Source organism: Calliphora vicina, chromosome 4 (assembly GCF_958450345.1).
Source record: "Calliphora vicina chromosome 4, idCalVici1.1, whole genome shotgun sequence".
In the NCBI taxonomy this organism is placed as follows: domain Eukaryota; kingdom Metazoa; phylum Arthropoda; class Insecta; order Diptera; family Calliphoridae; genus Calliphora; species Calliphora vicina.
In genome coordinates, this window is record NC_088783.1 from 7597097 (window position 1) to 7612264 (window position 15168).

The following is a 15168-nucleotide window of genomic DNA, read 5'->3' on the forward strand; positions in this document are numbered from 1 at the left end:
TTTGCACCGAAAAAAAGTTCGTTTCAGAAATCAGCAACGAAAATTGGGAACGAAACGGCACCGATCTGTAACGAAAAACCTGTCATTTGGGGCCAGAACGAAAACAACTTCAAGTAGGTTGTTTTCGGTGCCGTAGGAACGAAATTGTTTTAATTATTTTTTTATTTCAAATTTAAAGAAAATCAAAATGAATAAAAAAAATAAATTTTCTTTAATGGAAGAGGAAAAAATAATAGATTTTTTCAAAAATGATGAAATTCTATTTAATTAATGTGCGACATACAAAATTAAAAAAAATAATTTCGTTTCTGTTTTATGCCGCACGCACCCAACTGAAACGAAAACAATTCCGTTATCGGCGCCGATTACGGTGTATGCGGAAACGCAGCTTTAATGTTGGTTATTCAAAAATCCCAATATTTTGGAAACCACAAACTGTGTAAAGAATTCAATACCACAATTTAAGTTATTAATTAAAGTCAACCAGTAATTCCAAATTTTTAAAATCCTATTGATTAGGGATATTTAAAAACTGTACTAGCTTCATACTCGATCATTTTAATCATTTGTTATTTGAAACACTTGAAAATACGAAAATAATTATTTAAATCAATGGAATATTTTTAGAAATTACGAAATATACGCAAAACGTGTAGACGACCGACCTAAGCTAACTAATTAAGATAGTAACTAGTCATTAAGACCACAAAAAGAAAGAAAGAAATGAAATCAATATTAATTAAGGGGTACTTAAGTGATTTGTTTTCAAAATTTCGAGTATGTGAAAATCTTGTGATTAATGACTATTAATTTTAGAATTGGCAGATTAAGAAAAAAGCTTTTTTTTTTTGAAAAATCCATACACAACAAGCAAAATATTAAAAAATATTAAAATATTGGTTAAATAAAGCGAGTAAACGAGCAAAAGCTAATGGTTATACCCCCATTATACTGTAATCTTATCTCCAATAGCAGCAATAAAATTCCCATAGAGTTGATTTTTGTTGTAGATATAATTTTTTATTTCATTTTTTTTTTAAATTATATGTATTAAAGCTGTTTTTTCCTTTTCACAAAAAAACTAATTTTATTTTTGCGATAACAAATATAAAAATGTTAATAATTATAAACAAACAGTTCAATTGTTTTGTGTTCTTACAAGAGAAAACATTTCGAAAAACGCTCTCAGAACAAAAAAAAACTTTTTAACTTTAAAAAAAGAAACAATTAAAAATACTTGATAATGGGTTTCCAAATGCATTTCGGTTTAATAGTGTTGTTGGCTTTTGTGTCCAATCTAGTGTTTTGCTACGATATTACAAAGACGGATATTAAAATCGTAACGAATGAAACGCGTTACACCACTCTACATCCAAATGCCACATATAGGGCATTCGGCAAAGTCGCCCATGCCAAGGGAAACATTATCTTTACTTCCGGTGAACGTATCGATGGTAAGTTTGCATTTGTTGTCATCTACAGTTTCAAATTGACAATTGTAATTTGAAATTAAATCTCAAATATGTATTCTTCATTATTTGTTTGCATTGAGAAATATTGACACTCTTTCTGAAGAATAAATAAACAAATAAATGTAATACACATTACATTCTGTTATCTATTGTTGGTGTAGTGTGTGGTTGTAATAAAAAAAAGTAAATAATACACGACAAAAATATTGAAAATTAAATACACTTGAATATACATAAATCCTTGAGTCTAACAATAATTTATTTTTAACATGAATTTTACGTAAAGAGGTGGTAATTACTTACAACGTGGTTGGTTGTTTTGAGAAAGAGTTCTTCAAATTCTAGTGAATGCAATAAGTAGTAGATAATTAATGTAAAAATAAGTTTAAACTAAAATTATAGAAACCCAGGAAAATTTTCAGAACTTCATAACTAATTCCGCAACGTGTGTAATCAGAACCACTTCTGATTCTGTAATAACAACATTGGAACGCAACTACTGCTGTAGACAATAATTGTGATTCTAAAGTGCTTCTGTAGTATTTAAGGAACTAATTCTTTGACACTAGTTTTACATTAAGAATAGTCCTATATATAACTTTTTAGTTCCACAAGAAATTTATGGAACCGGGTTGAAAACTTTTATATTATTTTTGGAATAATAAAAAATATCCATGTCAAAAAAAAATTAATTCCATTTTTTTTGTATAAATACTCAATTTGGTAATAAAAATTTAATATGTACAGAGAGCCTCAAAAGTGAGTAAACACCACAAATTATTTGATTTTTTTTTTAAGAAAATGAAAATCCTAAAATCTCTCCATCGATTACAATTTAAAAGTTCGATTTGTTGGATATTAGGCTGAATAATACATTCGGTTCTGAGAAAATGATTTAAGACGGACTATAATAATTTTTATGATCATAAAAAAAAATTAAAAAAAATCACTGGTGTTTAATCACTTTTGAGGCTCACTGTATATACATATCAGAGCCGTAAAAGATTGATTTACCAAAACAATGAATTGAATTCAAATATTAATTAATTCATCATGAATTAAAAATTCTTGAATGGATCAATCAGTTTCTTCAAAATATGAATGGAATTAAAATTTTAATGAATTCATCATGAATTAAAATAATTATTGAACGCATTCGTTTCATTCTAATTAAGTTTTTAATACACTTTTCAGTTCAGATAAAAATGGTAAAAAATAAAACCGTCAAAAAATAGAAACACTCTAATAAAATGGTCATCATCCCGATTCTAAGCTATTTCGTAAGCTATTTAATTGATTTTAAAATACGTCTGAGCAACTTTTAAAATCTCCCAAGAGTATTTCGATAAAAAAGAAAAAAATATGTTGTTGATGAAAGAACTAGTTCTAAGGCTCATTCTAAGAAAGTGTGATAGCTCCGCAACGATATAGCTGGAGCTAGTTATGAAGGTGGCTATTTTAAATAAAAATCAATGGTCGCAACTAGGGTTGCGATCATTGATTTTGGGAATTCAAGGGAAAAATTTCCCGGGAATACCCGATAATATTTTTTTTGTTAATTTTCGGGAAATGTTTGGCGAGAATTTCTTCTAAAAGTTACAATATTTAGATTCGTTTCGATGGCCAAATTTGTTGCTAATTGAATTATTCTATTATATCCATAGATTTTTTCGGTTCTACCAACAGATAGTCGTTGGCAAATAAGTATTACTGTTGAAATTTTTCACTCAACTCAAGCCACAGCAGAAAAATTTGATTATTAAGAATGAATCAAATTTAAAGTTAATGCTCTTAAAGGAATTATTACAACATTTAGGGATATTCAATGAATATTATTCATATTTAAAGAAAATAATAACAATAATAGTGGTTCAAATTATCTACTTATCTACAATCAGATTTGAAAAATTTCTCTAACTACGCATGTTTTATAGATTTAACATGGACGAAATAAGTTTTTTAATTAAACAAAGAATTTGTTGATTTTATACTGATTAAAAACTACGACTGTGACATTACCGATCAAATGCCACTATTAAATTAGAAACCCATATTGTACAACCAAATATAGTTATTTTATACTTTTAAAACCCTGGTAAAATGATAAGTCAATTTATTCGAAAACAAATTATTTTTAATATCCTCCCGGGAAAGAAAAAAGTCCGGGAAATTAGGAACCCTAGTCGCAACTCCAAACTAGAACCAGAACTGGCTATATGCGTGCATTCTATAACTAGTTGCAGGACTAACAGTTTTTTTTATAATTAAAATAATTTCTAAAATATAAAGCGCGGAGTTGGCTTACATATAAATTAAAATACAAGAATTTTAAACTGAATTTAAGATAAATGTATTTTACAGCGATTAATATATTAATATATCGTAAATCAATTGAAAATCCAGTTATTTCTTAAAATACGACTCCTTAACTACATGTCGTATAATTGTCAGCTGTTAGTCAGGGGTTCTCACAAGCATTTGCTTCAAGGCCCCCTGTCCTAATTCTTATATATACATACAGTGGTGGCCACGAATTTAAGACAAAAATTGTTTGCTAAATTCCACGTGATTATCAATTATTTTTTCAAATATTTCCACACATATGTATGCATGAGGACTGTTTTAACACACAAGTGTGTTTTATTCGACTGTGTCAATTCATACATATTCCCCACGAACACATATAATTTTTCTACAGCTTGACCAAAAAAAATATTTTTTAAATAAACATATTTTCTCACATTTATATCATTATATTTTTATTATTATAAAATATTCGGACAAAATTTCGTATTTTTAGTTCCATTAGTTTCGCTCATATCATGTTATTAACAGCGGATGTTCGCTGAGGTGGGTCAACGTATTTCCACATATCTTTGTCCATATATGTTTTACCGATTTTTCCAAATATTTTTCAGAAACTAGAAACATTAATAATAAATTTCATACCCTTAGAGGTCCTTTTATTTTGGCTCTATCGCACTTAAAATTCAGTTGATTGAAAAAATTCAAGTATTTGTCTTAAATTGGTGGCCACCACTGTATGTATAGAAAAATAACAATTTCTATTGTTAGGCAATAATGGTAGATATAATTTATAATTCTTTTAAGAAAATAAGAAGTCTAGATTAATTTTTAAGAAAATTCAAATTGATATTGAGAAATAACGAATTCAAATTCAGAAAAACAAACCTATATTTAGAACCATGATAGAACTAGCAAGGTACAATTATTAGAAAGTATGTTCTCAAACAAAAGAAAATTAAAAAAAATATAAAATGGAAATGTCTAAAAAAAATAATTGAATTTTTATTACAAAAAATTAAATTTCAACCCTAGTTTCAGAAAGACAATATTTTTTAAATAAGTGTATACAAATTTCAATTAAAACGTTACAAATTTTCTAAAATATCGCGACAACAAATAAAAAAAAGTTAAGTGATTTAATACATAGTTTGACGTTTTAGGGGTGATTATTGGAAACTCTCTCTAATAATTGTACCTGGTAAGTGATTGTACCATGATTGAGAACAAAGAAATTGAAAATGAGAAAATCAAACTGAATATGAGAAATCCAATTTAATATTGAAAAAATAGAAATAATATTAAGAAAAAACTAATTGAGATATAGAAATTAATATCAAGTCCCGGTCCACACTGTGAAACATTTGCTGCAAAACATTTGAGTTTGTTGATGAAAGGGGAAAGAGGAATGAAAAAGGGAACTTTGTTTCATGTACATGAAGTTTTTGTTGAGTATGTCATCCACATTTATTCGTTCGTATTCGTACTGTACAGAAATGTCAAAAACTGAAAACAAAAACTTCACTGTGTGGACACGATGCAGTTTCAAAAGAGAATTTAAAAATGTTTTGCAGCAAATGTTTCACAGTGTGGACCGGGACCAAGAAAACAAAAATTGAAATTGAGCAAGTCGAGGCATTAAAAATGTGTATGATATTTTGTAATGCACCTCATGATCATATAATATAAGTTTGCTTAATCCTAACATAAATTTTGAATTCCTAAATATTTTCTTCTGGGAAGTTCAATGACTACTTGAAAATACTAGTATCACAGTTAATATTATAAAAGCTCTTAACTGCATATACTAGCTATAAATAGCATTTTGATAAATGCTAAAATATTAAACAAAAATAGTTAAAAAACAATCATACGCGGGATATTTATAATTTAATTAAAAAGAGTGCAAAAAATAACCATATACGGACACCACTACGTGATAAAAGACCAAAAAAAAAAAACGTGTCTCCCAGTTTTGCCCAAAGTCATGCACTTTTTATGGGCCCCCATAGAATTGGGCCCTCGGTGTAATTTTTGCAAAAAAGTGATCATTTTCTCAGGCTCATATCTTGCAAACAGTTCGGAATTTTTATTTACTCTCTGAGGCAAAGTTTGTGAACATACAAAATCAAAAAAAGTTCATCTTCAAGATCAATATCGCAAAAAAATTCGAAAAAAAAATTAAAAAGTTTTTTACTAACATATATTGGCCTACCTAAACGATGTTAAGAATCATTCCCAGGAAGTTCATATGATCTAGAAAGTTGTTTATTGAGATCTTAGGTAATTTTTTGTAGTTGATTATTTCCTTGCATTTTGAACGGTTTGCTACCTATGAACCTGAACAGGGGAAAAAATCTAATTTTTTTAAGTTTTTTGCGATTTTGATCTTGAAGATGAAGTTTTTTTGATTTTATATGTTCACAATTTTTGTTCTTTATGACAAGGGTTACAACTTTGCCTCAGAGAGTAAATCAGAATTCCGAACTGTTTGCAAGGTATGATCATGAGAATATGATCACTTTTTTGAAAAAATGACACCCCAAATCTTTGGGGGCCCATAAAAAGTCCATGAATTTGGGCAAAACTAGGAGACACGGGTCTTTTTTTTTGCAGAATCTTGTAATAACAGTTATTTCGGTAACGGTAGTAGAGCTGACAGAATAACTGTAGCTTAGCGGTAACGTTAGCCAACCTTTATAAAAACAAAGTTCAATCACTTTACTGTAATATTTATGCTCAGATCAAAATATAACAGATTAAATTTTTATTCATTTATAAAAAAACTAGGAAAAGTGGAATTATTTGCCTTTTGTTATGCGACTCCTTATATCTAATTATTAATAGCAATCGAATAAACTTCTAAAATATGTATATCTCCATTTTCTTTATGTTTTCAGGTGATCGTTTGATTTTAAGTTTTATCGATGAAAACCAATTCGCCCGTCTTGTCGACATTGAAGTGTCTTTGTGGTATCCCGAAGTAGGTCACGATGGACTAATCATTAGCTGTGTTGAGTTTGTTACCGATTTATCCACCTCCGATGCTGATGTCTACTTTGTAAATGGTGGCGGTGTTGGAGACACCTACGCCGAAATGTTAATGGTTGCCAATCACACCTATAATTTTGGCTATCAAATCTTTATGTATGGTTATTAAATCACGGGAATTTGGCAATTGGCTTTAAATGAGAAACAAAAAAAAAAACTATTAAATACATTTCATGTATTGCTGCATATAAAAACAAAAAAAACAAATTCTGTGATTAAATGTTGTGTCTTATATAAAAAAGAAAACAAATTAACATAAACAAAAGTAAAAACATTTTATTTATTTATTCTGTTATTTTTAAGTTTATATTTAAGTCTTTTCTTTTATTTATTTATAAAATATATAAAAAGAATGTGTGAAAAAAACTTATTTGAAATGTTTGGCAAAACAAAAAAGGAATTTTATGGATATCTAAGCCAGTTTGTAGAATTTGTTTTGAGAAACCGAAAATAAACGGGCCACTTGTTATTTGACCATTTCTTATCACTTAAAATTCAATTACATTTTGGCAAATCCCTTAAAGAAACCTTTATAAATAAAATAAAGTAAATATTACGTAAAACAAGGCCTTGCCAACTCGCTACTATTAGAGGGCTAGCTACACAGATACCCATTTTAAAGGAGACCTATTATGGAAAATATTCTTAATGAATTCAGCATCAAATCTTAAAGAAGAATGTTTCATCACGCGTTTAATATTTTTGAAAGATTTTCAAGAGCTTGGGAAAACAAATGTGTCGTAAAATGCGATCGTGTAAATGAGCTTTTAGACCTTATTTCGTAAGGAAATTTTTAGAAGGAGAGACAATGTCGTTCAATAATCTCTTTTGAGATGAGTGGAATGAGTGATGAATTTTTTAGCATGTGTTAATGGACTTGAAGTGAAGCCCTAGTAATTTTACCCTTTTGACGATAGCAAACAGTAATTGTTTATTTTTAATATTTCGATGAGTTATTTCGGTCTCCGCTTGTTTTAAAATCCCTTTCGAAATTGGCTCATGGTGGATCCGAATTTCTAAGCCGTGGAATATATAGCTGGATAGGTCTTTCATTTGAAATGTACATTATGCTTTAGGGTGGGTCAATTTTTTTGGTCAACAGGCGTATAGCAAAAATTCTAAGCAAATTCCCCAGGGAAACCATGGGTCTAAAATCAAAACCTAACACGCGCTGAGAGACTTCAAAATACAGAGTTAAGACATTTTCTAAAACAAATCTTAAATCTTTATGTCTATCGGCGGGAGCTAGCTTTTAATTTTAGACCCATACTTTCTTTTGGTAATTTTACTAGAATTTTATGTAGATTCTGATTTTGCTATACGCCTGTCACGTTTTTTCTCACCCGAACAAATTGACACACCCTACTTTACATATATGACAAATTCAGGTTAACAAATATTTTTCCCGAAATTATGTCGTTGGAAAGGTGATTGTATCCATATTGTACATGACTTAGTAATCGAGATATAAACCAAAAATAGGTCAAAAAGTCGAGATAGTCGTAGGTTTTTGCTCATATCTCAACGATTTATGTTCCGATTTTCCCGCGTGATGTAAATATGTTTGTAAGTTATTTGGGGGCTTCGAAAAGTGGAGTTTAACAGACGGACACACTATTCTAAAACTTATACTTGCCATAATCACATTAGCTTTTAAAAATATGTCAGATATTATCTTTTCTAAATCATTTATTTAACAAAACCTGGATCTAACAGATATGGATAAGGCAAAATAAGTCGATCAACTCAAGACCACCGAACATTTCTATCAGAAAAGTAGCTCGTAAATCTGAAAATAAAGTTTAGAAAGTTCCAGATCGTAATGCCGCAATGAACTTAGAAGCAAAAGACCGAGCGAAAAAATTTTGGTAAAATTTTATAAAACAAGTAAGAGTACTATATTCGGCTATGCCGAATCTAATATACCCTTCACCTTTGTTGTGGATGCATTGTTATTTTTTGTAATAATTAGTATATACCTATGTATGTATATTGCCCACTTTCAGCGTATAGCATCCCTAATATATTAAGAACACTTTTAACAAGTAAGAGAGCTATATATAGAGCTTCACCAAAATATACTTTGAAATAAAAATTTTAAATATTTTTAGGTAAACAAAATTTAATTTTTTTTCCTGTTGTTTTTTAAATTTTTTTTTAATTTTTTTTTTAATTTTAAAATTTTTTTTTTTTAGTTTTTAAATTTTTTTTTTTTAATATTTAGTGAAAAAAAAGTTTTGGCGAAAAAAAAATTAGGGTTAAAATTTGTTTCCGATTTTGACCCATTGTAGGTCCAACTTACTATGGTCTTATATACGTCGTTGCACAGGTCTTTGAAATATCTATCATTAGATATACATATTGTCTATATTAATGATTTAATAATCCAGATATGGGTCAAAAATAGGTAAAAAATCGTGGTTTTTTCCTTATATCTCAGCCATTTGTGGACCGATTTTCTGGATTTTAAATAGCAACCGAGCCGGAAGAATTTCGGAGATATTGATGTATCATTCGTGTATGTAAGTTATTTGGGGGCTTCACAAAGTTGATTTCAACACACAGACGGACATGGCTATATCGACTCCGCATCTATAACGATTCAGAATATATATACTTTGTGGGGTCGCAAATGAAAAATGTAGAAATTACAAACTTATATATACCCTTGCCACTCATGGTGAAAGGTATAAAAATAGATTTTTCACAACTTCCGGTTCAAGTTTTGTATGTGTCTGATGGACAAACTTAATTAAAGAACGCAGAAGAGGTATCTCAGGACAGGACCTCGTGCAAAAAGGTAACGGAAGCAACTATAAAATCTTTAATGGTAGGGTTTCCGGAAATGGTCTATAAATTTATAAATACCGAGTAATATACCAATTTTTTTAATGTTTAATGAATTTGTACAATATTTAAATAAATTTAAGTATTTTTGAGAATTTTTATATTGAACGGTTTAAGTTTTATTTAACTTAATATACATGGTTTTTTCTGACTCACTCTTTATAACGATCCACTCATGGTGAAGGGAAAAACTAGTTTCAGAAACTTTCCAAGGAATGATTGCGTTTTAGAGTATAAATTATTGATTTCCGTGTTGTTTCAATGAAGAAGTAGTGGCTATATAAAGTTTCCGTAGATCTTTTTCAGATGGTTACAATTATAATTAATATTGGCTATATTCAGGCATTATATAACGGGAAGTTTAGGGAATATTTTTATTAGCAAATCCCGAGAAATTTTTGTTTACCACTAAAAAATTTATGACAAAAAATTTTTTTGTTGGAAAAAAATTCGGGTTAAAAAATATTTTTCCCGATTTTTACCCATTGTAGGTCCAACTTACTATAGCCTTATATACATCGATGCAATAGACTTTGAAATATTTAACATTATATATCTATATTGACATATTAATGACTTAGTAATCTAGTATTAGATAAAAAATAGGCCAAAAATCTGTCTGTCTGTCTGTTGAAATAAACTTTCCGAAGCCCCCAAATAACTTACATACACGATTCATACATCAATTTCTCCGGAAAAAACCAGTACAACCTCTATTTTTTACCTATTTTTACCTATATCTGGATTACTAAGTTCCAAAAAAAATTAAAAAACTACTTTGGAAAACAAAAAAGAATTTTGTTTACCTAAACATATTTAAAATTTGTATTTTAAAGTATAATTTGGTGTGGGTATACATATAAGATTCGGCACAGCCGAATATATGTAGCTCTCTTACTTGTTTGTTATAAAATTTGCCACAACCAAGATAATACTGATAATAGGTTCATTCATTTATTCATTTAATTATTTATTTTGGTAGAAAAATTAAAAAAAGTACTCTAATTAAAGCTTGATTATGGCCAATATAATATTTATTTGTTGTCAGTTTTGATATGGCGGTGGTTAATTAAATAAATATCAACAAAATTCGCAATATAAAACGATTCATTTCCAAACAAGCCGATAAAGAAAGTGAAATTGCTTTTTTTATAAGAAATGGCGCAATAGAAATACAAATTGCCACTTGAGGAGCATGTTTTTAAATAAATAATTTGACTATTAAAAATAATCAGAAAAGGGTATTTATACTCATATGGTTTTAGCTTTATCTGTTAATAGAAGCGTGTTTAGATGAGAAGGTGATTTAACGATTGTTGTCATGAGTTTTGTATTTGTAACAGGTGTCAGTCACGCTTTTAAATGGTGTTAAATGTGCTGGTTTGACCATGTACTATTCACACACATTTATTACGTATTTAGCATTCAATAGACTTTCGATCAGGATAAAAGAACATTTCAAATTTGTGAAAGAAAACTCTTTTACATTTCTTACAATTCTTTTCATTTCGATTTTATTTCAATAATTAAAATTTTAATTATGCAAATTATTACTTCACTTTTTTATTTTATTTATGCTAACTCGAATTTTGGTCCAAATGAGTTTTTGATGCCAAATCAATAGATGTTTTAACTTTTAGATTTTCTTTTTAACCAAATGTATCAACTCTAACCAAATACCTGAAAGCTTCCAAATTTAAATTGTTAAATATAAAAGAATTTGCGAATTAAACAGTTTTTTGACCCTCTTGGAAATTCTACTTTTTTAAGAAACTGACTATAATCGAACAACGTCCTGTTACACTGTGTGTAATTTTTTGAGTCATGGAAATATAACCATAATATGGTTATGTAAAAACATGATATATGATCATATTGTGGTTGTAGAACAATAATAATATTATGCTTGAGACCAACCATATTATGATTCCAGCTCAACCATAATATGATTATTTTAAAACGTATTTGATGACATGACCTTTTCACTGTTTTCAGCAAAACAAAACAAAAAATTTTTCATAGTTATCATAATTTAGGTGCAATTAGAATTTTCATAAATATAAGATCGTTAAAAATATATCATATAACATTATAAAATGTTAACCAAAATACTACATGTGAATTTAAGTTATTATTGAAATATAATTTTCATAAATATAAAATCGTTAAAAATCTATCTATTATAAAATGTTAACCAAAATGTTAACAATAAAGTTGTTTGTGGAAAATATTTATAATTATGATAACATAGTATATTTGACCATATATTTTCTCTGCGTGTGCATGCATTCTGGAACTAGTTGTGTAATTAGAACAGTTTTTCCTGGTAATAATTAACTAATAAGTTGACTGTGGTGCTATAAACATGTTTATACCCTACACCACCATAGTGGGGAGGGTATTATGCGTTTGTGCAGATGTTTGTAACGCCCAAAAATATTAGTCTAACACCCACCTTAAATTATACCGATCGACTTAGAATCACTTTCTGAGTCGATTAAACGATGTCCGTCCGTCCGTCCGTCCGTCCATCCGTCTGGTTGGCTGGCTGGCTGTCCATGTAAACCTTGTGCGCAGAGTACAGGTCGCAATTTTCAAGATATTTCGATCAAATTTGGTACATATTATTTTTTCGGCCCAAGGACGAAGCCTATTGAAACTGGCTGAAATCGGTCCATTATTTCACCTAGCCCCCATACAAATGACCTTCCGAAATTGTACTTTATCGGTCATAAATGTTTAATTTATAAATCTATCTCCACAAATTGAGCTCCAAATTCATGTCACCAAATTTTGTTAGGATCGGTCCATAATTCGTCATAGCTCCCATATAGACCCGCTTCCGAAAATCACTTTAACGTGCATAAATCGCTTAAAAATGTTGGTATACTCACAAAATTCAACATAGTAAACTTTCATATAGACATAAATCACACTACCTAATTTTATGGTGATCGGTCCATAATTGGTCATAGCCCCCATATAAGGTCCACTTCCGAAAATCACTCACGAATATAAATTATTCATATTTTAAAAGAAAAATATTTTTACTCATTTACTTGGTGTAGGGTATTATATGGTCGGGCTTGACCGATCATACTTTCTTACTTGTTTTTGTTTCCAGATGTATTTTATTTTATATATTTTTACCAAAAACGAATTATAAATTTATCTTTGGAAAAAATTCACATTAACTTTATTTTAACAATAAAATTTTTTAAATTTATTATGATTTTTTAAAACTGTACTGTAAGTAAATTTTTTTTAAGGAAAAAAAAATTCTGTAATATAAGGCATCTAATTATAATTAATGGATTTTCTGAAAAATAATAATAAACAAAAAGGTAAATCGCCAGATTTTCTTATAATTCAAATTATTCCAAATTCTGTACCATAAATTGTCACATTATTTATATTGCAATTTATTGGTAATTTTTATACCCTACACCACCATAGTGGGGAGGGTATTATGCGTTTGTGCAGATGTTTGTAACGCCCAAAAATATTAGTCTAACACCCACCTTAAATTATACCGATCGACTTAGAATCACTTTCTGAGTCGATTAAGCGATGTCCGTCCGTCCGTCTGGTCGGCTGGCTGGCTGTCCATGTAAACTTTGTGCGCAGAGTACAGGTCGCAATTTTGAAGATATTTCGATCAAATTTGGTACATATTATTTTTTCGGCCCAAGGACCAAGCCTATTGAAACTGGCTGAAATCGGTCCACTATTTCACCTAGCCCCCATACAAATGTCCTCCCGAAATTGGACTTTATCGGTCATAAATGTTTAATTTATAAATGTATCTCCACAAATTCCGCTCCAAATAAGTTTTATATACACAAAATTCATGTCACCAAATTTTGTTACGATCGGTCCATAATTAGTCATAGCTCCCATATAGACCCGCTTCCGATAATCACTTTAACGTGCATAAATCGCTTAAAAATGTTGGTAAACATACAAAATTCAACATAGTTAACTTTAATATAGACATAAATCACACGACCTAATTTCATGGTGATCGGTCCATAATTGGTCATAGCCCCCATATAACCCCACTTCCGAAAATCACTCAAAAATATAAATTATTGAAATTTTAAAAGAACATTTTTTTTTTGCTCTTTTACTTAGTGTAGGGTATTATATGGTCGGGCTTGACCGACCATACTTTCTTACTTGTTTTTAACTAAAATCAAGCTGCGCACAATGGCACCGAAGTAAGCGCAGCGAAGTTTAGCGGCTTTCGCAATTATAGTTCACCAGATATTCAATAACAACTATTTAATTTGTGTGGAAGGTGCCACGCCAACTATAAAAGCAAGATATATAGAACATACAGTAAAAATTTCAAAATGATTGGTCCAATAAGTCCCAAAATAACAAACAAATAAATAAACAGACATCCATAATTTCATTTTTATATATGGGGGATTTCATGTCAAGTGAAATCGATGTCTTACGATCGGGATTAAATTTGCACAAAGGTGAGTTCTATTAGTTCAGACACAACAAAATCGGCCAATACCTCTATGAGTTGGCCAAACAGGTGTTTATATAGCTATTTCATCAATCTTTCGGAAAAAAAAATTGCAAAATAAAAATAAAAAATGTTTGAATTTTTTTTTTCAATATAAATAACTTTTTTGACTTTTTTTTTCAAAATGGGCCCTTTTTTTCAAAAGAAAGCTTAGGTATTTTTGATGAAGACCTATTTGGACGCTTAGTGGGATGCGATGTTTTGTAACTTAAAAGATACAATTTTTTACTTTTTTGCAAAATCCAAAACTTTGTTGATTTTTTAATTTTTTTTTTTGCTAAAAAAAACTTAGGGCTTTTCCTTGAAGATCTTTTTGGTCGCTTAGTGGGATACGATTGGGATATAGTATATCAGAATGAGTGTTTTGTAACTCAAGATATACAATTTTTTTTTTTGCAAAATCAACTTTCTTGAGATTTCTTTCAAAATGGGCACTTTTTATAATTTTTTTTTAGCTTAAAAGAAAGCTTGGGTATTTTCCTTTAAGAGACCCAAATAAATTCTTGATAGAATATTATCCTGGAACTTGAACATCCAGAATAGGATTAATAAGAATGGCGGTGATATCATTTTGTTTCATGGGTTAATGGAGTGATGTAGACTTATTAATTTCCCGGACTTTTTCCATTCCCAGTAGGATATTAAAAAATGTTTTCATACCCTAATTTTCTCAATATCCGTTTATCGTTTTTCGTAACGATATACTTCCAATTAATATTTTTTTGTATGAGAACTGTCAGTATATCGTCACGATAAAAAAAATAACCAGATATTGAGAAAATGGGGGATAGACTTTTACCTGCATTTTAAAAGATGTTTAAACTACATATAAGGAGCCGCAGAACAAAAGGTACTTTTTCGAAATTTTTTACAAATTGATTTTATGGTATTTTTATATTATTTGGGTTGAAATCTTCTATAAAAATTTCAATTTCCTAAAATTTTTAAATTTTC

The 15168-nt window shown here is 29.3% G+C and overlaps 1 protein-coding gene across 1 annotated transcript; it reads left to right on the forward strand.

The window, feature by feature from the left end:
• The first annotated feature begins 1154 nt into the window (after positions 1-1154).
• Positions 1155-7180, forward strand: LOC135957466 (uncharacterized). The gene is made up of 2 exons (XM_065508215.1): positions 1155-1454; positions 6677-7180. The coding sequence occupies exons 1-2, from the start codon at positions 1244-1246 to the stop codon at positions 6934-6936; spliced, it is 471 nt and encodes a 156-aa protein (XP_065364287.1). The 5' UTR covers positions 1155-1243; the 3' UTR covers positions 6937-7180.
• The last annotated feature ends 7988 nt before the right edge of the window (positions 7181-15168 follow it).